The 22074-nt window shown below is 38.3% G+C and overlaps 1 protein-coding gene across 10 annotated transcripts in view; it reads left to right on the forward strand.

The window, feature by feature from the left end:
* LOC126297640 (synapse-associated protein of 47 kDa-like) overlaps positions 1-22074 on the forward strand; it is a 325546-nt gene that overhangs the window by 293452 nt on the left and 10020 nt on the right. For 7 of the 10 annotated variants that reach the window (XM_049988670.1, XM_049988666.1, XM_049988665.1 and 4 more), the window contains exons 7-8: positions 6526-6665; positions 18884-19042. In XM_049988670.1, coding sequence (XP_049844627.1) covers positions 6526-6665; positions 18884-19042 — 299 coding nt within the window. The remainder of the gene's footprint in view (positions 1-6525; positions 6666-18883; positions 19043-22074) is intronic. The other 3 variants (XM_049988669.1, XM_049988673.1, XM_049988674.1) reach the window with 1 other exon arrangement.

The following is a 22074-nucleotide window of genomic DNA, read 5'->3' on the forward strand; positions in this document are numbered from 1 at the left end:
TGGCGATCGCAAACACAGCAAGAGTTGGTTGGCAAAAGTGTCTATGTCTGCAAGAAATTTTCTCACTACTTTCATGTAATTCTGTGCTCCTTGATCATCATTCGGTGTCTTCTCACGTGTTACGCTGCCTTCATTGTTTCTGGATGATTGTCCACATTTACCTGGCATCTTTTGTATTCAGCTGTGCTTGCTCACCTCAGGTGATACAAAGAGACATTCTGTAGTCGAGTTAACGTGAGAAGATTCCCGACAGCTAGCAGTGCTGTTGCCAGCTTTCAACTGTGAGGTGCCAATGGCTGCAAGAGAAACAGCAATCTTCTTCAGAGATGCAACAACACTGAGGTGTTATCAAAGAGATGTTTACATAATTGGTCTCCTAGCCTCTTTTGCTTTCAAGAGTTTTGAATTTAGGTTTGAAAGAAGCCATTTTGTCAGTTGAATATTGCGCCAATGCAAAATTTTATATGCAAAACAGCTAGGCCCTAAAGAGAGAAACTTTCTGATGCTTCACTTGCAAAGGTAGCAGTAGCTATTTGTGAAACATTTCAGATTTCCCTCAAATCACCAATTAGGCTTTTCTTAATTATCTTTATTTTTCTAACAATTAAACCCTGTTTTGCAAAGTTGGCATCAGGCTGGTCAATTTGATATTCAATATATGTATTTCCCTCTATTTCTTCAGCTATGAAAATTCGAATGAAAACATACTGTGTAATTTCATAGTGTGTCTTGTTTTTGTTACTTAAACATTTGACTGATAAGGGTATGGTTAACAGGAGTTCGGATTATGTGTGCAACAGAAGAGCTGCACGTAAACTGTTTCCTTATTACAGAAGAACAATTTTTCAGTAGAATAAAATGATGTTTCAAGCAGGTATTTTTTTCCACCCCATCAACCTCAGATGAGGACAAATTGACTAGCTCATGTGCATCGAAAGACGTAGATTTCCAAGGGGTCCTGGTGGCACCAGAGGCACTGCAGCTTTTGCCACAGTTGCTCCACTGCCACTTCAGCATAGGGCATCATCATAAAGATGATGCCTTGTCTGGACAATGACTAATCTCCCTCATGTCCACACAAGCACTGTTGCAATTCATTTCCTGCTATATTCTGAATTAGCCAGTCAACAGGAAAAGTGCAAGCAGACCACAGCAACAAGGGAGATTGAACTGCTTGACTGTTGCACTGCAAAAGTCCTAAATCTACACTGCTAAAACAAAGAAATACACAAAATATAAATAAGAAAAATAAAACAAGTCCTAGTCTCTGCCTGATAGTGTTGTATGTGAGGCTGTAGAGTTGTTGCATAAGTTTGTAACATTTTTTCTGTAATTTTGATAAACGCAACAGATACACATAACTGAGACTTCACTCATCAATAATATATTCTCCTTCACTATTTAAAACAGTGTAACTTTTCCATTCTGCGACTGTAGAATCGTGTGATTTTGAAGCAAAGAAGTCATGTGGCCATGTTTGGAGTGCTTTTTCATCCTGAAATGAAATTCCTTCAAGGTTGTGGGAAAGAGAGTGGAAAAGGTGAAAATCTGAGGGTGCAAGATAAGGTGAACAGGTTGGGTGTGGTTAGTCTAGTAGAATGCAGGCATTATCATGGAGTAGCATCACTTCATGCCGTCTTTCTGGGTGTTGTTCTTGGAATGGGTTTGCAAGACATCTCAGATGTAGAAAATAAATGTCAACAGTGAAAGTTACACCTCTGAAAAACAGTTTGTAGTACACCACACAATCGTTGTTCCACCAGCTGCATAAAATTATCTTTTGTGGAAGAAGCAGATCTTTGCAAGGGGAGTTGCTGCTTTTTTTCGACTTAACCAATCCTTCCTTTTCCTTATGTTAGCATAGACACACAATTTCTCATCATCATTGACTATACAGGATAGGAATGGTTCATGTTCTTCACGAGTAAATTGACGATGAGTAAGTAATGGTGCACATATGGCCATCCACTGATGTTTGTGATTTTGGCTTAGAGCATGTGGTACCCATAGATCTAATTTTTGAGCTTTACCCATTGCGTGCAAATGTCACACAGTGGTAGAAGGATTACATTTCATCACATCTGCCATTTCTCGATTCCATTGACATCATCATTGTGGATTAATGCGTTCATATGACATTCGTCAAAACCTGAAGGTCTTTCTGCATGTGGAGAGTCAATAACATCAAAATGATCCACCTTAAGGGGACTACACCCTGCCTACCTAACCCATGTTAATTTAGGCAAGTATTTGACCCATTTCTGAAGAAACTATTTGATGCAGGGCCTTTATATTTTTACTGTATGTTACATGATTCTAATAGTCAACTGTACTAAAATCTACTTTATCCATGTTATAGTTTTTAAGAAATAGTTTTTTAAATTTATGAACAAAAAATATTAAGTTTTTTATGCAGAAAATATTTTATTTTGTGAACTTCCTAGTGGGGGAATATTAATGAATGTAGTACCAGAGGTGGCTTTTTGTTATGCAGAGTCTCTGAAAATTTCATTCATTTTTCTATGATAGTTTCTGATATAATGGGCCGTATGTTCTGAAAATTTTAGTTTGCGGGAAATTGACTATAAAGAAAAAACTTTCTAAATTTGTTACTTACAGTTAATTAAAACTGTCCTGCTGCATATGATGGCCCTTTTTTGGCCTCTAGCAGGTCTTCAAGCTTCTTTTTCACCGTACTAGATGTTTGTCTTGCTTTCTTGGCCATATTAGATGCAGACCTGTCTGCATCAGCTATCCTCATTTTATCGCAATGTTGCAGCCCAGTGATCATAGTTTCACCAGAATTAATTCCCAGATTTTTCAGTACCCAAAACTTTCCAATATTACCATAATTGAATGTAATAACAGCATCATGAACTCCTAGTTCATCCTACAAATACAGTTTTAGGAAGGCGGTTTCAAATTATGCTGTTGAAACATTCATTTGGGTTCTGTTGAAACATTCATTTGGGTTCTGTGTCTGCCCATGCAAACATTTCCTTAGGTCAGGATGACCCAAGACTCTGTAAATAGATTTAATTGCTATAATTGAAGCAGGAAGAGAATGCTGGTGAGAATAAGATTCTCCAGTTGCCTGAGCCCTATTGTATTTGCACCATGAATTTTATCCTGATGGACACAACTCAGGACATGACATATCAGTAGAGAACTTACGGAAGAATATGGCCCAAACATCTCTCTTCGTTGCCTCTAGATTTTCTTTATTTCTCCTAATTGCCTGCCCATAGAATACCTGCCAGTTTTCTATTTCAGTTTTAGTTAACCGACCCTGTCCGGTCAACAATTTTCCATCTTTTAATTTTTTTTCCTCTCATTTCAACAGTTAGTTTTCTCAGCCTTGTTCCCAAACATTTTTGAACATGGTCTACACATTCTATTTTGCTAATAAGGGCATCTCCATATGGCTTAGAGTGCACCACATTGTTGTATGCCTTACTGTGACCATCGCCCAAATATTTGGTGTACCATACACCTCTTGTATCTATGGAGCAATGAAATATTTGTTGTATTCCATGAACTTCTATGCCATAACTTGTTCCTCTAAAATTAGCCACACAGTTGTGTTCTTTATGTTCATTGACTTTACAACATTTGCAATACTCAGACATTATCTCCGAATTTAACAATTTACCAGTGTCTACACTCATGGCAGTCACTACTGCATTCAGAGAAGTAGGTCCTCTTTTCTGCCAACTTCCATCAAGTGCAACTGCTGTACCCGAACATCCATCATTTTGTTCCATTGCTTCCCTAGCAGCCAGTTTCATGCTTTCCTCACTGACCTCACATACAGTTTTCTCTAATATTGCAGTCAGTTTTTCAAATTTATTTGACGATTGATTTAAGTTCATCACTGAACAAAATGTTCTCCCTGCAGCCATGCCCTTGCCAGTGGATCGTAAGGCATAAACTAATCTAGTATTGATTTCAGAAGGGCCACTTCCATCTGATTTTGAAGAACTCATAAATGAAATCACAGCTGAGCATTTAGTGCAAATTAAATCCAAAGGAATTGCTGGGCATTTTCTCCGACTGGCACTCTCAACAAATTTTTACACTTTGTGGCTCACCATACTGTCTAGTGAACAAATTTAGAAATTACATCTGACAATGTTCTCGAATTTATAATAATGTTGCTGCATCCGTTGTAACTTACAGTAAATTCGTTGTAACTCTCTTGAAATAGTGAGAGCTTCTTTGATGATGCACTTGTTGAAGAATTGTAATTAGAAACATCGTTGCCAGGCAACATAAGCTCTTGTACAGAAAGCTTTCTAAACTTGTTTCCTCTAAATTGTCATTTCCTGAAAATACCGTTGTTTTGTCATCTTCAATAAACACAACAAAACACACAAAAACAAGCACTGCAAACGTAAGTATAACAACTACTCACAATCACACTTGAACAAAACTAACTGCGTGTTTCAAAGCATGTTGTTTACAAACAGCAGAAACAAAAGAATACTGACCATTGCATTCCAAGGATAGCAACACACTTAGGAGTTAAAAAGAAAATCCCTAACGTGCAAGGTAGGGGATATAAAGATCTAAAATACATGCAGAAAAGTGAGCGTGGCACATAAACACACATGGTAGGAAAATGCTCTTTAAATGCTCAAAAAATAAATAAATAAATAAATAAATCAGCAAAATCCTTTTCACAGTACTTAAATAAAACCTTAATATATCGAAATATGGTGAAAATCGAAAATCAGGTTTTTTTTCAACCTGAACCGTGGTGTGGTCCCCTTAATCAAGAAAACCATTCTCTTGCTGTGCTGTGTCCAGTGGTATTATACCCATACATGGCATAAATGTTTTTGGATGCCCTTTTCATTGAGCTCAAACAGAAGAATATGTTGGAAACATTCAGATTTCTCCATTTGATACTCAATTTTGTTGTGTTCACAGGTCCACTCACTCGCAAATGTCAGCATGACAGTACGTAAATTTGGATAGCAACAGTGAACTACAAATAAAAATGACAATTGATAAAAAACATAACAACAGGAAAATGAACAAGCATACCAAAAACATAATGAACTTCTGCACCAACCTAATACCAAACAGTGTGACAAAAATGAAAAGTATAGGCTGCTGTATGAGCAGTTGCCCACTCACCCAACTGCACATCACACAGGCACAACCAAAACTGGAGGAATGTGGAAGCCTTCTTAGAAAACCAATAAGAGTATCATTTTTTTCCTTGGCCTTCATATTTTTGTTATGGTTGAACAAGTATGTGGATACGATTGTCCAGCAACTTTCTCATTCTGGCACTGTAGCAATTTCTGTCAATTTATGTACCCACATATGAACTCTGAGGTTAATATCTAGGGTCTTTTGATGCCTCAAGCTTTAAAGTGTCTCTATGCAGCACATAGGTAGTTAACCCCATACAGAAGTTCTAAGAGATCACATATAGTTATGTAAATTTAATTATTTTTCTGTTGTTGTAAACCTCTTCATAGTGCATTGGTGTTGCAATTTTCTGTAATATTAGTGTAGCTGCAGTCTAGACGTGTGTGTTAGGAAAAGTAGGGCAAAGCTGGGTACCTTAAATTCTAATTTATCTGAAACATTTGCAGTAATAACAGTGTTCATAAGTTAAGGTTATTCATATCTCTCTTATATTTGGCGTTATCTTAATCTGGCTTCAGCATAAAAATAAACTGTTTTTCCAACAATCTAAAAAAGTTTTCGACCGATTTACTTCAGACTTTATGCAGTGATGTGATAAACATTTGAAAAGGTTACATCATCAAAGTTGCTTCTTACCACTGAGGGAACTAATGAGTGCCTAACTAATGAGTGCCTATCCTAATTCTGTGGACACCATTTTTGAGACACACACACCAGAATTACCAGAATTTGCCAATGTTTCATTTACTTTCCTCAAGTCATGAAGGAAAGCCTCTGTGGCTATCATAAAATAAGTTTTTCTTTTTAGAGTGTATGAAGTTTTGTGTAGGTAGTATGTAGTTATACATGATCATCTTTCTATAAAAGATGGCATGAATTTTTATACTGCTGTTATATCAATGTAGCTATCTCTTTTTCAGACGTAGATACTTTTATTGTATTGTTTCTTGATTCCTTTATTGCCACTCTTAATGGAATCCAGTGATGGTTGTTGTCAATTTTGGGTACCAATTATTTTGGTAAGCAGATGGGAAAAGGAAAGCACTTTAAAGATTTTGATGTATTGCTAGTTCATTTGGTGAATGCAACTTACAGTCGAAGCAAAGTCACAAGGTGCATGTTTCATATTGTTATAGTTACTGGGAATGATGCGATGTTTGTCTGCCTGTAAGTCATAGTGAAGACTGAGGGTGTCATTGCGGAAAGTCAGCAAATATTGACAGCTGTTTGAAAAGGGAGTGCAAAAATTTCATTGATAATGCTATACTTAAAAGCAATCATTTACAGCCCTTTTCTTTAAAAAATTGTGTGTTTCTTTTCTATATTTTCTTTTACCAACTAAAAGGCTGGTTATCATTTTAGGATAAGTGAAGAAAACTTCTGGCGGAACTACTTCTATCGTGTGAGCCTTATCCGTCAGGCTAATGAGTTGTCATCAATGGTCCAGGAACAGGGTGAGAATGCTTCAAAGCCTGGCAGTGTTGACGTTGCTGAACCAACTGGTACGTGAATGTTCTGCATTCAACTTTTATTTTAATGTGAATGGATCTCAATAGCCGAAGTTACAGTGCTTTGTTGACAATTGTAAGTGTTGTTGTTGGATACCAAGTTCTAACAGATAATGAAAGCTTAAGTGTTAGAAAATGAAGCAGTTGCTTTCTTTGTTGAATTGAAGTATTTTGTAATGGTAGTAGTTGAACTGCTACGATGTTAAAAGTATTTTGCTAAAAGAGAGATGCATGCAGTGAAATGGCATAGAATTTCCTAATTTCATTGTCATTCTTTGAAAGTGTGAATTATTTCAGACAACTTCGGACTTTCTTTGACTATCAGACATGGAAAAACAGATTTGGCAATACTTCGAAAATATTATGCATTAATTGTAGATGTAGATGAAACCTACATAGATTATTTGTCCTATTTTTGTTTATTTCTGATACCAAATATTTGCTTTATAATGTGCCTTAACATTTGAAATTGGTTTTCAGGTCATTCCTCTGTATGTGGGCAGTTTGTAGGCTTCAGGGAAATGGTTGTTAAGGCACCCTAAAATGTGTTGAAACCAGCCCAAGCAATAACTTAAACAAATTTTAAGAGTCTGTAAAAAAAAATCATTAGTTGCCAAACATCAGGAATTTAGTGACCTCCATAAATTTTACCACAGCCTCTTGCTCCATACTAACAGTTGTTGCCGTATTTGTCAGCATATATTCTCTATTTTGTAGTTTACAATTGGCAAAGTTATAACTTCTAATTTTCTTTTCCACAAAACTTTGTATGATAATTAGCATCAATCAGGTACAGGGCCATACGCTATACACTCCTGATATTCCATCCGCCACCCCTACCGGAGAGAGAGAGAGAGAGAGAGAGAGAGAGAGAGCTGGGGGCAGGCGAGTGTGTGTCCATATGCAAGTGCTTGAATTTATGATATTTTAATAAAAAGTAAAACTGTTACCAATATGAAGATTGTTCTGAACACCACAGCACTTTACTAGGTGTGGTATTGTTGGGAATGGAATGCCATTGTCTTCCTCCAATCTCTGAACTGGCATACCCAGTGGTTGTTTTCACATAAACAAACTTCATCAGGGGTGAAACAACTGATAAGTGATGGATGAAAATCCTAAGACTGACTGGGGATCAAACCCAAGACCTTTGTATTTGTAGTCTGGCACTTCAAACAGAGACTGTATAGCTTGGTGGGTCAGTGGTACATTAAAATAAAAAAGGCCAGTCAAGCTGTGTGGTGCCGAAGCTAAATAGGGAATGACACTGATTAGTTCTAGAAACTGCAGTTTCTGTATCACCTGGGATTGCTGAATGTCCCTGTGGGTAGAATGGAAAGGTCAGTGTTCCTGAAGTGAAGTTATGTAACACAAGCCTTATGGTGAGTAAAGAAAGAGCAATACAGTGTTAAGACAAGTAATAAAAATATGTAACCAAACTGTGTGTTGGCAGGCAGTGGTATACTGTGAATATTAGTGTTGCTTGCCTGTATCAGCTTACAAGAGACAACTGCAAAACACTACTAAATTAGTCATTGAATAAGAAAACTATTGGTGCCAGATTTATAAGAGAGCAGAGTAGTTTTAGCAGATGTGGAGTAAGTACAGTGATGATGATGCACAATAATTACTGGTCAAACCATGTCACTGGATTGAACTTATTTTGTTGTGAAGCCACAAAGAAAAGGATGTTCAGAGGCCAGACAGAACACCCACTTACAACATGTCATTAAACAAATGCAAGCAAAGACCATAGTTGCTAGATATCACAGCCAGAAGGTCTTTCTTCTTTCTTCTCGAAAAATACAAGTGTGTTGGAAGAAAAGGACACGAGGATTGTTTTGGAAACCAGAACCAAGGATCACCATGAAAACAGTAAGACATGATAGGAAGTGGTGTTTACTCTCTCTCTCTTGATTTCATTTTGACCCCCACCCCTCCCCCCACTGTTTCCTGTTACTATCTGTTGCTAAATGTCAAAATACTTCCTCCCAATGAACAGTCACATTTACTGTTTAGTAAAATGTTCATAATCTTCATATCAGATTATGAACAGGACCATTCATATAAAAATAGTGAACTTGACATAATATTGGCTCTGATGTTCCAGTGAGGCACTATCTCCATTGTCCATTAGGCCCTCAGAGTTAAGGTGATAAGAGTTGTGTAGATGAGTTGTAAATTTATTTCTAGGAATTCTGCAAATAATGTACATTACAAAGATTTCGGAGTAACTTGGCTTATTGTCATTTTTACTACTTAAGAAGTTTGGTTGCACATCAAATTTACTGCACAGTGTCACAGTGCATGTTTACTTGGAGTCAGACAGATGAAGGTTCTCAAATTAGTGGCAACGGTAAGTTGCACGATGACAAATAATATCACACAGAAATGTACTTAGCTTACATGGAGATATTAACACAGTGTAAAAAGATAACTTAGAAGTGCTGCTTGATAGATGTTTAGGCACAAACTCAACTACGAACTTAAGTACATTCCAGACTAACTGCATTTTCTAGAAGTCTTGCATAGGTCTTGTGCAAGTGCAAGTTGGTCCCAAACTGTGAAAAAATTTGTTGACTTCAGACTTTGAAGAACATACTATGATCACAAAAAGCACATAATCATTTGAAAAATGCATAAGTTAGATTTTTCCATTTTGGATGAACTATAAATATTAACAGTAACTCGGTTTATGAACTATGTGACAGTTGAAGAACATGAAACAGTTTTACCCATCCATTTTAAAAACACCACATTTACAGGTTCAAGCACCATATTGATAATTACAGTACATTATGCAGAATTCTTAATTAATGGTTTAGTCAATTAGTGGATTATGTCAGCTTTAGCATAAAATCCAGGCCAAAAAAAGTGTGATGATAAAGACTGGAATCCGAAAAGCACAGAGGGAAAATCTGCTGTAGCACATGCAGCTGTAGCTCTGAACCAGGTTGGTATGAGTGGATGATGGAGGAGGAGGAGGAGGAGGAGGAGGAGGAGGGAGGGGGGGGGGGGGAGCTAGCTTCAGAGAAAGGGAGCTGCAAAGTTAGCAAGTTCGTAATTGTGACATCTGCACTGTATAGTACACTAGGTCAGTGGCCAGCTGGCTTCTGAGTTCTGCTGGGCTGGCAGCCAGCACACCCCGAGTTGCTGACAGAGAGCCTTTGCCATGTGCCAGAGTCCAAATTTTGTAAGCTGGCAGCAAGAATTCCATGTGAGCATTGTGTACTCTCGGTGATGCCATATCTGTTGCACTGCTGTGGCCCCGGATGGTGACTTGGCTGCATCACAGCGAGTGTAGTCTGCCACAATAAACTAAGTGTGCATGCCCCCGGGGCAGGAGTTGGACGTGCTGCTGGAGAATACCAGCAAGAGACTCAGTGTGTAGAGTTGTTGCTCTGCCATGGCCTTGAACCAGTGATGAATACAGGCAGTTCCATGTAATGATATTGCTTGGCACAGCCTCGGTATCCTGGTAGGACTGTGAGACTAAGGATAAGCCCAGTAAAATTCGGTAGCGGTATGCTTGTTGCGCATGTGCACCTTTAACAGTTATGTATCCTGAAACGCCTCTACCAGTGTGGAACTCTGCCTTGCCCCTTGCTGCACAAATTCATGCGCTATCGCTCAGCTCGGTCAACTGTTTCAACAAGCTAACCTGATTTGCAATACTGCATTGACATTGTTGAATTACTACAATATCATCATCCTTTGCCTACCTGCTGTCAGTGTTGCTGCAGTATACCATTCAGGCTCACAATAATATGCTCTTACATGGCTGGTTCACTACATTGTAGTATGTAGTAGGTCATGAGTGCTAGTGTTAGTTATCTCAGAAATTAATTAGTTTCACTGAAACTAATGTACATTACTGATAATTTGGACTGCCATTCTTCCCGATGAGTGGTGTCATTATTTCTGTAAATGCAGATTAACTCCCGCAAAAGTGACAGTCATAGTGTAGTAGAAAGTTCAATGATTTGAATATTTTGATTAACAAGATTTCCAGTAAAACTAGATACAGCACTGGAGTCGGCATACTGAGAAAAATGCTATGGATAATGGATCCAACTGGGGAAAGAATAGTAAAGGTATTCAGATATTTCAGTACGTGCCACACGTATATTACTTGGAAAATATACATAAATTGAAAAATAAGTAAAGAGGAAAAAAAATTATTAGCAGGAGTGCGATAGAACCGATAGAAGAGTTCAGCTGGCTCTGTTTAAGCAAGGGTACTAAAAGTCCTCAGATTTCCTTCTTCCAAATTTGGGTATTTCATTTCTGTTAGCTCAAGTTTCTTGTTTATGTAACATACACTGTAAGCCGTGATTTGCACCATGAGAAGGAGCAGGATAAACAGATATTGTGGCAAGAAAACATTTTACTCAACTGCATTACAAGGTTCACATGTTAGTATAGGGCAGCAGATTATCTCCATGACACAATTAGCAGAGAATCTAATGTCCAGGGACAGATTCAGATAAAACTAATGACTGCATTTTAGGACACAATGACAAAGCCACAAACTGCTGCTCTGGAGGTGAAGAGACGTTAGACAGTTAGTCATAAATAAATATCACCTCGAAACAAAAAAAAAATCAAATTAGGACTATGAAACTTGGTAATGGTATTTGTCCTGCTCACATATTCAGTGTTCAGTTCACCATTTTTTTCTCCTCTTGATGGCTGACTTGGTGGAAACCTTGGGTTTAGAAATCTATATCTTGGCTGTTCAATAAATGATCCACTTACGAAATTACTATCTCATCATACGTGGATGGTGCTACGCAATGGGTTTGTCAGTCTGGAAAACTGATAGAAGTCAGGAGAATATGAGAGGGTGAGGCAAAATTTGGTAGCCCAAAGAAACAGCATGTGTGACTGTCATGTTCAGAATGAGGTGGGGCACTGTCATGGAGCAAAAACACCCCCTTGGACAGTCTCCTAACATGATATGTCATAACAGCTTCCCACATCCTTGTCAAGGAATTTCCACAGCATTTGCCTGTGTTGATTTGCCCCTTGTGAACATAGGCTGTTGCACACCACCATGGCATCCCTAAACACTCGTCATAATCTTGCTTGAGGGATGGTTGTGAATCCACATGTTGCTGCCAATTGCTTTGCTCCTTGGTCTCGTGGTCATTGTGATGTATCCAGTATTAATCCATGATGACTGCGATACTGAAAAAGTGATTTTGATTGGCCTAAGGCACCTCCCACAATTTAGTTGCTGCCTTGATGTTGTGGGTGTTTTCAGTAGTTGTAAACAGTTACAGAACCCAGTAGGTAATGTTATTCATCATGTTCAAAATTTTTTGCAAAATGTCAAAAATTAATGAATGACCAGTTTTCATTTTTTCCACTTTCACCTTGATTTTGATACGCTGATCTAAAAGTGACGTTATGTCCATGTCTCTTGAAATCCTCAGTTTGTCAAGGATTTTTACAAATGTCCTGCTAATTTGTTTTTTATCATTTAGACTTATTTGACCTCACTGTATGACGGTGCATCATTGCTGTACAGATCCACCAACTAGGCATGAATTTTGGAGCAGTGTTCCCCTTCAAATACAGAAAACAAATTACTGAACAGTACTCCCCTTTATCAGTGCACTGCAACATTTTGTTTGGGCTCCTGTAGCAAAGTGTTATGGTACTGTGCTGTGGGGATTTCAGTGTGTACTAGGACTGCAGAGAGATACCTACAAACAAACAAAAATTGGTTATATAACTTTTTGTGTTAATTAGAAAGTTGAACAACACTCCAAAGAGTGCATTAATTCTTAGCTGTTTGAATGAGCTGTCACTGAATTGAATTTACTGAACATAATGTACTTAACAGCAATACTTCTCATTTATCTGACAACTTTTAAATAATCACAACACAGTGCAAGTAACTTCGCATATGACATTTGGACTTGTAGGCTGTAAAGACCGTGAAACAATCATGTAATTGTCCACCAATTTATGATTTCATCTGCCTCATCCCCATGGGATTGCAGCAGTAATTATCTTGTATGTTCTGAAATTAGATGCCATAACATGACCTGTCTCCTTTTCACTTTGTATCTTCTGACACAATAATCATTGGATGCAATATGTGCACGTTTTGATTTATGTCGTTTTTCACAATTTCTTCAACTACCTTGATTGTGGGGACCTGTTCTTTAATTACAATTAAATGGCCTGGTAATTTCTGTCCGAAAGCAGAACTGACATAAAAAGAAATCTTTTAATACCACTCATCAACTTTTAAATGTTGTATTTGTTGTTTCTCTTTCCTTTCTTGTTTTATGTCTCTTTTACCAATATCACCTATATATTCTCCATCTCACTATGAGGCATGTCAACATCTCCTTGATGAAGACATATTCAGATGCAGAATCTTTTTTCACTTTCACTGTTACTGTTTCTTAATTCATTATGTATATTTACAGTGTTATACAGTTGTACAAGAATCTTGTTCTGCTGAAGGAGTTTAATGTGATCAGATTGATAATTTTGTGCAGTATAGTGACATAAATCCAGAAATTAAGGATTGTATGAAAGGCTAGGGTTAATACGGACATTCTAGATAATCAGTGAAGTGTGTCAAATATTTTCAGATATCACATAGTGTAAATCTTCCTCAACATTTATGAGCTGTACCTACACTTACCAACAATCTGTGCAGATGCGTGTAATAGTGAGAACCATATGCTGTCTGTTAATGCATTGCTTGATGTAACAAACTGCATAGTGCTTACAATTACACAGTACATTACTTGAATGAAATTATCTTCTTGTCTACATTTTCACAGCCAAATTTACATGCAATTTTGAAAGTCTGTGAGTGGTCAAAATTCTATTTTTTCATCACAACAACATGATTTAGTTATATCTTGGTGTTTCTTATCTGATCAGTCATCCCACTGCAGATAGTATTCATAGATATGATTCATTATTGGGATGCATGTAAATTTCTTACACCTTCCGATTTAGCAGAATACCACATTCAGCTCTTAATGGTGATATTCTGGCAAATGTGCACAGTTTAGCATACAGCAACTGTGTACTTTGAAAAAGTTTCTTCATTGCTTCTTGCTGGGGCAAAATTTCACTTTACGACATTACCATTATTCTCAGCTGAGAAGTAAACATATTTTTTATACTTGTTTGATCCTTTTATTTATTGTACCAGAGCATTGTTCCATCAGTATTTCTGTAGTCTCCTGATCTTTCAGCGAAAAGTGTTTTGTCGTGAGAGTTCAGTTCGTCTCTGAAAATTACTGGATTGTAACTCATGTCCTGTTCTCGTCTTGATCACAATTAGCCTTTTCTAAAATAATTGTGTTTATTAGATATTAAGATTAAAAAATAATGTTGTAGATTACAGAAGTAAAAATAAAATTTCTAGGTTTTATGATATAAGCATGTACAGTTTCATGGGCTTTTCAATTTTAAAATTTGTTTCAAACTTATTTCTATATCTCTCTACTGTAAAAGTGTCATCCCAGTAATTAATTTACTGACAATGTGTCAGAACATATTTTACAACTGTATTGTATTTTTTGTTATCAAAACAGGCACACACCACTCCGGTAGTGCCTTCTGCTTGTACTGAAGGTTATTTGGTGGGTTATCAAAATATACTGACTCCTCATTGTAGATATGTGCAAGAATTCCTTTGCTGATTAAATTGCTTGCCTTCTCATGTGGGAATGAATTCTTGTCCATCATTGGGACTGTTGTTGCTGGATTTCATCCTTTAACCAGTATTGTTCATCAATTTCAAAGCTGTGCACACAAAATCTGTCATATCATTCTATAGCAATCTTGCAGTTTGTGACACACTCACGTGCTTTATGTACTACACTATGGTAAAGCATTTAATTTGCAGAGTTGTTTTGATACCTTTTTTCTACAATACTGTATACACTCATTAGCATTTTGTCTTCCAATTGTAAAGCCTTCCACAAAATAGTGATACGAAAAATTGTATCTTGGTCCAACTGTCTCTTTTTTTATTATTTTCTCACCAGTCAGGCTTGTTTGTAGGCTAGTGCAACGTTTAAATATGAAAAATCTTCCAGACTCTTTGGCATCTACTGTTTAAATCATTGGACTGTTTCATCAGTTATTTTCCAGCTTTAACTTATGGAAGTAACATTCTCTTCGGAACAAAGAGACTGATGGAACAGTTTACTAGGTAACTATAGCTCCCAACTGAAACAAAAATCGGAAATAATAGTGTGCATGCAGTACACAATTTCTTCTTGTTTTTTGGAAGACAGCATAAAATCAGGTTACCATAGTTTAATACTGTGATGCATGTAATAAACTTTCAAATAGAAAGTTGTTTAGACACTTCCTTCATACTAATTAAAGATTTAATGCCAAACAGTCATAATTTTTGTTCTTGTACAATTAATGTTTATAAATGAAACCAGTAACAATGAGGGAAAAAGAACAACAACAATAACAACATAGGTGTCATAAGAACTAGAAAGATCATAGATATTGTGGAACTGGAATGGCAGATGAGTTATTAATGTGTCAGAAAAGTTTCTAACATAGGCATTTCTACAGGACCATGAAAAGAAATTCTTCTCTAGGAATTACTGGCACTCCTCCATAAAAGGTAATCATCAAACTATGAGAAATATGCAATCAGCTATCTCTAATATTATTAATTACTTTTGGAAATGGAAAGAAATGTTCCCAGCATAACTGACAGATCTGAGGAAATACAGATCGTTGCTGGAACACTTTTTCTGGAAGATTAACAAAAAAAGTGTCCTGCAATTAAAGGCAAGACTTACATGTCCCTTATGGACACAGTTGCTCATGAATTTTGGCCTTAAAAACAGCACCACCACCACCACCACCACCACCACCACTACCACCACCACCACCACCAACAACAACAACAACAACAACGACATTGTGATAGCAGTGACACACAATGCTGCACTTTGTAGTTCAGGAGAGAGAACGCGTTATTTACATTAAACGCAGTAATTATGTTGCAAACAGTTCATTTTGCATAAAGGATTCAATCAATTAATTTTGCTTAGCACCATTCGGTGTGCACTGTTACTTCATGGGGTAATGCTAAAACACTGTACTAGGCTTCAAATACGCACCTGACAATCCAAATACAGATTTTTCTGTAATTTCCCTAAACTGCTGAAGGAAAAGTCTGGTATGGTTCCTTTGAAAAGAACACTGGCCCTAGCTTTACCACTTCTCTCTCTCTCTCTCTCTCTCTCTCTCTCTCTCTCTCTCTCTCTCTCTCTCTCTCTCTCTCTCTCATGACCCCGTCGCTTGTATACCGTGTGAAACCCTAATGCTCCCTCTTCTTTCTGTGACTATTTGATTTGCCATTTGGTGAGAAGTGAAGCTGAAGGTGTGCTGTGGAAGCTGATCCCTCTCTGTGTTATATGAAAAATTACAAATTTTATGTAACTCAAGTGATTCTACACTCCTGGAAATTGAAATAAGAACACCGTGAATTCATTGTCCCAGGAAGGGGAAACTTTATTGACACATTCCTGGGGTCAGATACATCACATGATCACACTGACAGAACCACAGGCACATACACACAGGCAACAGAGCATGCACAATGTCGCCACTAGTACAGTGTATATCCACCTTTCGCAGCAATGCAGGCTGCTATTCTCCCATGGAGACGATCGTAGAGTTGCTGGATGTAGTCCTGTGGAACGGCTTGCCATGCCATTTCCACCTGGCGCCTCAGTTGGACCAGCGTTCGTGCTGGACGTGCAGACCGCATGAGACGACGCTTCATCCAGTCCCAAACATGCTCAATGGGGGACAGATTCGGAGATCTTGCTGGCCAGGGTAGTTGATTTACACCTTCTAGAGCACGTTGGGTGGCACGGCATACATGCGGATGTGCATTGTCCTGTTGGAACAGCAAGTTCCCTTGCTGGTCTAGGAATGGTAGAACGATGGGTTCGATGACGGTTTGGATGTACCGTGCACTATTCAGTGTCCCCTCGACGATCACCAGAGGTGTACGGCCAGTGTAGGAGATCGCTCCCCACACCATGATGCTGAGTGTTGGCCCTGTGTGCCTCGGTCGTATGCAGTCCTGATTGAGGCGCTCACCTGCACGGCGCCAAACACGCATACGACCATCATTGGCACCAAGGCAGAAGCGACTCTCATCGCTGAAGACGACACGTCTCCATTCGTCCCTCCATTCACGCCTGTCACGACACCACTGGAGGCGGGCTGCACGATGTTGGGGCGTGAGCGGAAGACGGCCTAACGGTGTGCGGGACCGTAGCCCAGCTTCATGGAAACGGTTGCGAATGGTCCTCGCCGATACCCCAGGAGAAACAGTGTCCCTAATTTGCTGGGAAGTGGCGGTGCGGTCCCCTACGGCACTGCGTAGGATCCTACGGTCTTGGCGTGCATCCGTGCGTCGCTGCGGTCCGGTCCCAGGTCGACGGGCACATGCACCTTCCGCCGACCACTGGCGACAATATCGATGTACTGTGGAGACCTCACGCCCCACGTGTTGAGCAATTCGGCGGTACGTCCACCCGGCCTCCCGCATGCCCACTATACACCCTCGCTCAAAGTCCGTCAACTGCACATATGGTTCACGTCCACGCTGTCGCGGCATGCTACCAGTGTTAAAGGCTGCGATGGAGCTCCGTATGCCACGGCAAACTGGCTGACACTGACGGCGGCGGTGCACAAATGCTGCGCAGCTAGCGCCATTCGACGGCCAAGACCGCGGTTCCTGGTGTGTCCGCTGTGCCGTGCGTGTGATCATTGCTTGTACAGCCCTCTCGCAGTGCCCGGAGCAAGTATGGTGGGTCTGACACACCGGTGTCAATGTGTTCTTTTTTCCATTTCCAGGAGTGTATATACCAAACAGAAAATCGTCGAGTTAATTAAAAAAAAAATGTTTTTTGGTGTTGGTAGGAAGAAGTTGTAAGCTGGTACACAATTGATTGTCACATCTCATGTTCATATCAGTTTGTTTCATTTAATATAATTTGATTTTGTTATGTTAAATGTACCACTACATTAAATGCTATTATGTACAAATCATACGGGCCATAAAACCTGGCCAAAACAGATACTGTGCACTAAATGAGATGATTATGTCTACATAGAGCGGTATTGGATACAATGGAATATGTAAAAATTGAGTTCATTTTATGTTCACACAAATGTAATTAATGAAAGAAATTGTAACAGTAATTTGACCAACAAAATGACATACAAATACCCTCCATGTGTCCTTTTAGAACTTACACATGTCCAACACGTACGTAAGAACTGTGTTTTACAGATTTTCATCACAAAGAAGCATTTGCGTGTACAGATTTTACCACATACTTCTCCATCACCTTGTAATTCCATATATTTTATATTGCTGGTGATGGTTTCCATGCATTTAAGAAGTTAATGTGTCAGTGACATGTCAGTCTTATGGCCCTTAAAACTTCCCTCTAGAGTTGACTGTATGTAAGAATTTATTCAAGTTTTATAACTGGTGCCATCAACCACCACCCTGTAATTTTGCTGTGGAACAGAAGTATTAGTCTCACTGAACGATTTTTATTGTTCCTGTAATGTGAATTGCACCTTGAAATAAAAATATGATGTTTTAGTTACTCTTATAGAGTAAACCTTTTCAACAATTTTGTTTCATGATGCAAGGAAGTACATATGAAACTACACTGCCTTTTATCTTTTAGCCACTTGATTTTCCATCAACAGTGTTGGGAAATATATTTTTCATTCTGTTTGCGCCATACCCTATGACACACTTCTTTGGATAATTGAAAGGGTGAGAAAATGACAATTTTGTAGTCACAAACTGCTCACTTTATATATTATTCAGGAGAGTTTAGCTCATTTGAGTGCAGTTACCATTATGTAGACAGAAATAACTTGTAGAAATGCTGTGTAAATCGTGATATCAGTGTTGTAGCTAGTGGTACAGAATAATATGCACTATTGGTAGGTAATGATACCTTTCCATATTTATTAGTTTTTTAATGTTGGAAACTGAGTAAAAGAGACCAGTAGTAGCTATCAAATTGTATTAAGTGGCATGAATTTTAAGTTCTATTTTTACAGAGTGCATGTTTTCAGTGTTTGCTTGCACTGTTTCCATTATTCACCCCCATAATTTGCTGTGAATGTCGATGTTGGCTGTTTGTCTTATGTAGCAAAACCCCAACCCCATGAAGTACCTGTTGCGGAACAAGCACCTGCAGACAGCCCCTCTCACGAGTTTGTGTCAGACACATTCCAGGCAAGTTCCAGGGACTTAGAGGAGGTTCGAGAGGGTATGAAAAAACTCGGTATGGATCCTGACAAAAGGAATGGTAAGTAAAATAACTGAGCAGACCTATTCTGTGGATAGTTGTATAGTGTAGATTAATCTTTGTTGTGCAGCTTTCACAGAATAGTATATTTGTGCATTTTGCATATTGCCAGTGTTCCCAGTGTAAATTTTTTTCTTCTGGTAAATATCATGTATCATATTCCCAATTTTTCCTGCCAGGAAATAGTTGATATCTTATTGGTTTAAGTATATATTTAACTGATCAATTTAATGCAAGGAATGCTGAACAATTGGTGTAATGAGCAGTAGGAACGCATATAACCAAGGCATTGAACAGTATAGATTGCCCAGAGTGTGTGCGACTGTGGTAATTCAGATGAGAATTGTTTGATGACTTCCTAGTTGTTAAATAATGTTTTGTATCTCAGTTTACCCGTAACTGACACGAGATGGACTTTGCTTTTTAGTATACCACTTCAGAGGGCCAGTGGGAAGGGGGAGGGGGGAGAGGACGTTTTATACAAGAACCAGCTGGCAAATGTGATCTGTGTTTGTCTGGTACTGCTAGTACTATCCCACTTTCGAGAGAGTAAGGTTTGACATTTCTTAATACGTTTGCATGAATGATTGCTTGCTGCTTTTGTGCATGGCTTTGGAATGTTATGATCATATATTTACAGTACTGCGCATATATGAAGTAGTATTGTCCAACATCGCTTAATATTTCTGAAGACTAACACTGCTTATTTTATCACATTCTGTCTCCATTTTTATATGTCATGTATGTTTTTAAATACCGAGTAATGGGCTGCTGAAGTTTTGTAAGCATTTTGAAACAAAATAGAGCATGCAATGGAAATATGGCATTGTTAAGCTTTTGCTGCTATTCCTAACCTAGATATGAGGACCATCAGTTTATTTCCTGTGTATTGAAGTACTGACTGACTGTGCCTTTCCATGACCGTATTCCATCAAAATGTCTGACAAATAGTGAATGTTGTAATATGTGAAACAGAAATGATCTTGCAGTAATATTTGTGAAGAGAGTGCTAGGTGGTAGTGAAGTAGGTCAGAAATCAGTGATGGCACTGAAAGCAGAGTTACTTCTAGCTTATCGTTTGTATGAATGATTAATATTTTTACTGTTTATGAAAACTGTCTCATCAAGATGAACTTCTGGTTCCATTGCTTGGGAAATTCAAAAATAATGAAAGGCATTGTATGACATTTTACTGAAATATACATATTGCCAATGCTTTGCGAAGTCATCACTGTCATGTGTGGCTTGCCTTCCTTGTCTTCTCAAGTTAAGTAATCTTGTTACGATGTACTGAGAAATTTACTATCACATTCAATTTGTTCATCTCTAAATTTAATAATAATCTCTAAATTTAAAAAGTTGTCTCGGAGAAAATGATCTGACAGTTACAGCTGTCTGGAATAGTGTATGTTACATTCCTAAAATTTGCCACACACACACACACACACACACACACACACACACACACACACACACACCGGTTTGTGTAATGTATATTGATTCCAGTCTTCCCACCAAGGGAAAATTGGCGGCAAAGACATTTACTCATTAGCAGTAACACAGTGACCACCATTCTGTATTGTATCTTTGGGGGGGAGGGGGGGGGGGGTTAAAGATAAAGCCAAAATTAATGGAAGCATTAATGACCATACAGTTTCTCTCTTAAGTAAATCAGTTAAAAGTTCCCAGTTAGTTTGTACAGTTCTGGGGACTGCACTTGATCTATAAGAGAGATAGTTCAGAACACACCTGCACACAGTATTCAGGAATATTGCATATGGAATCTAGACCAGAAGTTAAATGGTGTCTGAGAACTACCAGAAAATCTGATTTGGAAGGTGCTTCAAGAAGCTTCTCAATTAACTCTCAAAAATATGCAAGGAAGTCCCATCCTCCTCCTCCCCTTCTTCTCTTTCTCCTCCTCCTCCTCCTCCTCCTCCTCCTCCTCCTCCTCTCCATTCCCATGCATCCCCCCCTCCCCTCCCAAATTTTTTGTCTGCGAGAATCTTGACATCAAATGCTCATTACACTCTGAGGATTGTATTTTTATGGATGCGAAAAAAATATGGTTATTGAAAGTAAGTCATTATATATTTTTTTGTCAACAAAGTAAGTACTATAGGATACTTGTAGTTTGACTACTGGGAGCTGGAGTGTATGATTTTGCTTGGTGATATGTGATCTCTTTAGAGAGCTCCATGATAAAACAAAATAGTAATAGCTCTCTCTCTCTCTCTCTCTCTCTCTCTCTCTCTCTCTAAAACACTGTTTCACATATGTTTTATTATTTTATTACCAACAAGCATGGCCTCCCAACTTTGCAGAGAAGCAGGTGGAGAGTGAGTGTCTCAGCAGAAAGGCAAAATAATTTATAGTATTAGACCAAGGTATTTGTGTGTCCAGAGAAATAGAAGAAAGGTACTTTAAAGGTTTCAGATGGAAGAAGTCACATCCAGATATCACACTAAAAGAAGGGAACCTGAATGTACATCTTGCCCCTTCCCACTTGCTTTTATTCAGGACCCTGAGTGACAGTTCCACGTGATCTTCAAAACAGTCTCTCTTCAGCTGTGCGCTTCTGTCCTTCAGGGCAAAAGAACTCCTTGTTTGGAGTGTTGAAATTTCTCTCTCTCTCTCTCTCTCTCTCTCTCTCTCTCTCTCTCTCTCTCTCTCTCGTAACTATAATGTTTTTTTCTAGCTGCATTTAGTTTTAGTTTAATTTAAAATCATAATTTGTTGTGTAGATTTTGTAAACACAGATTTTTTTTTACTTAGTCTGACACAGATAATATATTGACTCACAAAGTTCATTACAGTCAAGGGAGACCTCAAAGTAGAAATTAAGTGTGGAATTCAGGGTTAGTTCAGTTTGATTTGCGTCTGTACTTGTGTGTGCCTGTTCACATTCTTAGGACACACAGCTGAATAGCAAGAATTACTTACGTACCAACTTAATGAGGTAAGTAAATACTATTTCAGAGTTGGTCTTTATAATGTGAGTTGCGAGTTAATTATAAAAATATGGTACTTCC

Source organism: Schistocerca gregaria, chromosome X, assembly GCF_023897955.1.
Source record: "Schistocerca gregaria isolate iqSchGreg1 chromosome X, iqSchGreg1.2, whole genome shotgun sequence".
Taxonomy (NCBI): Eukaryota; Metazoa; Arthropoda; class Insecta; order Orthoptera; family Acrididae; genus Schistocerca; species Schistocerca gregaria.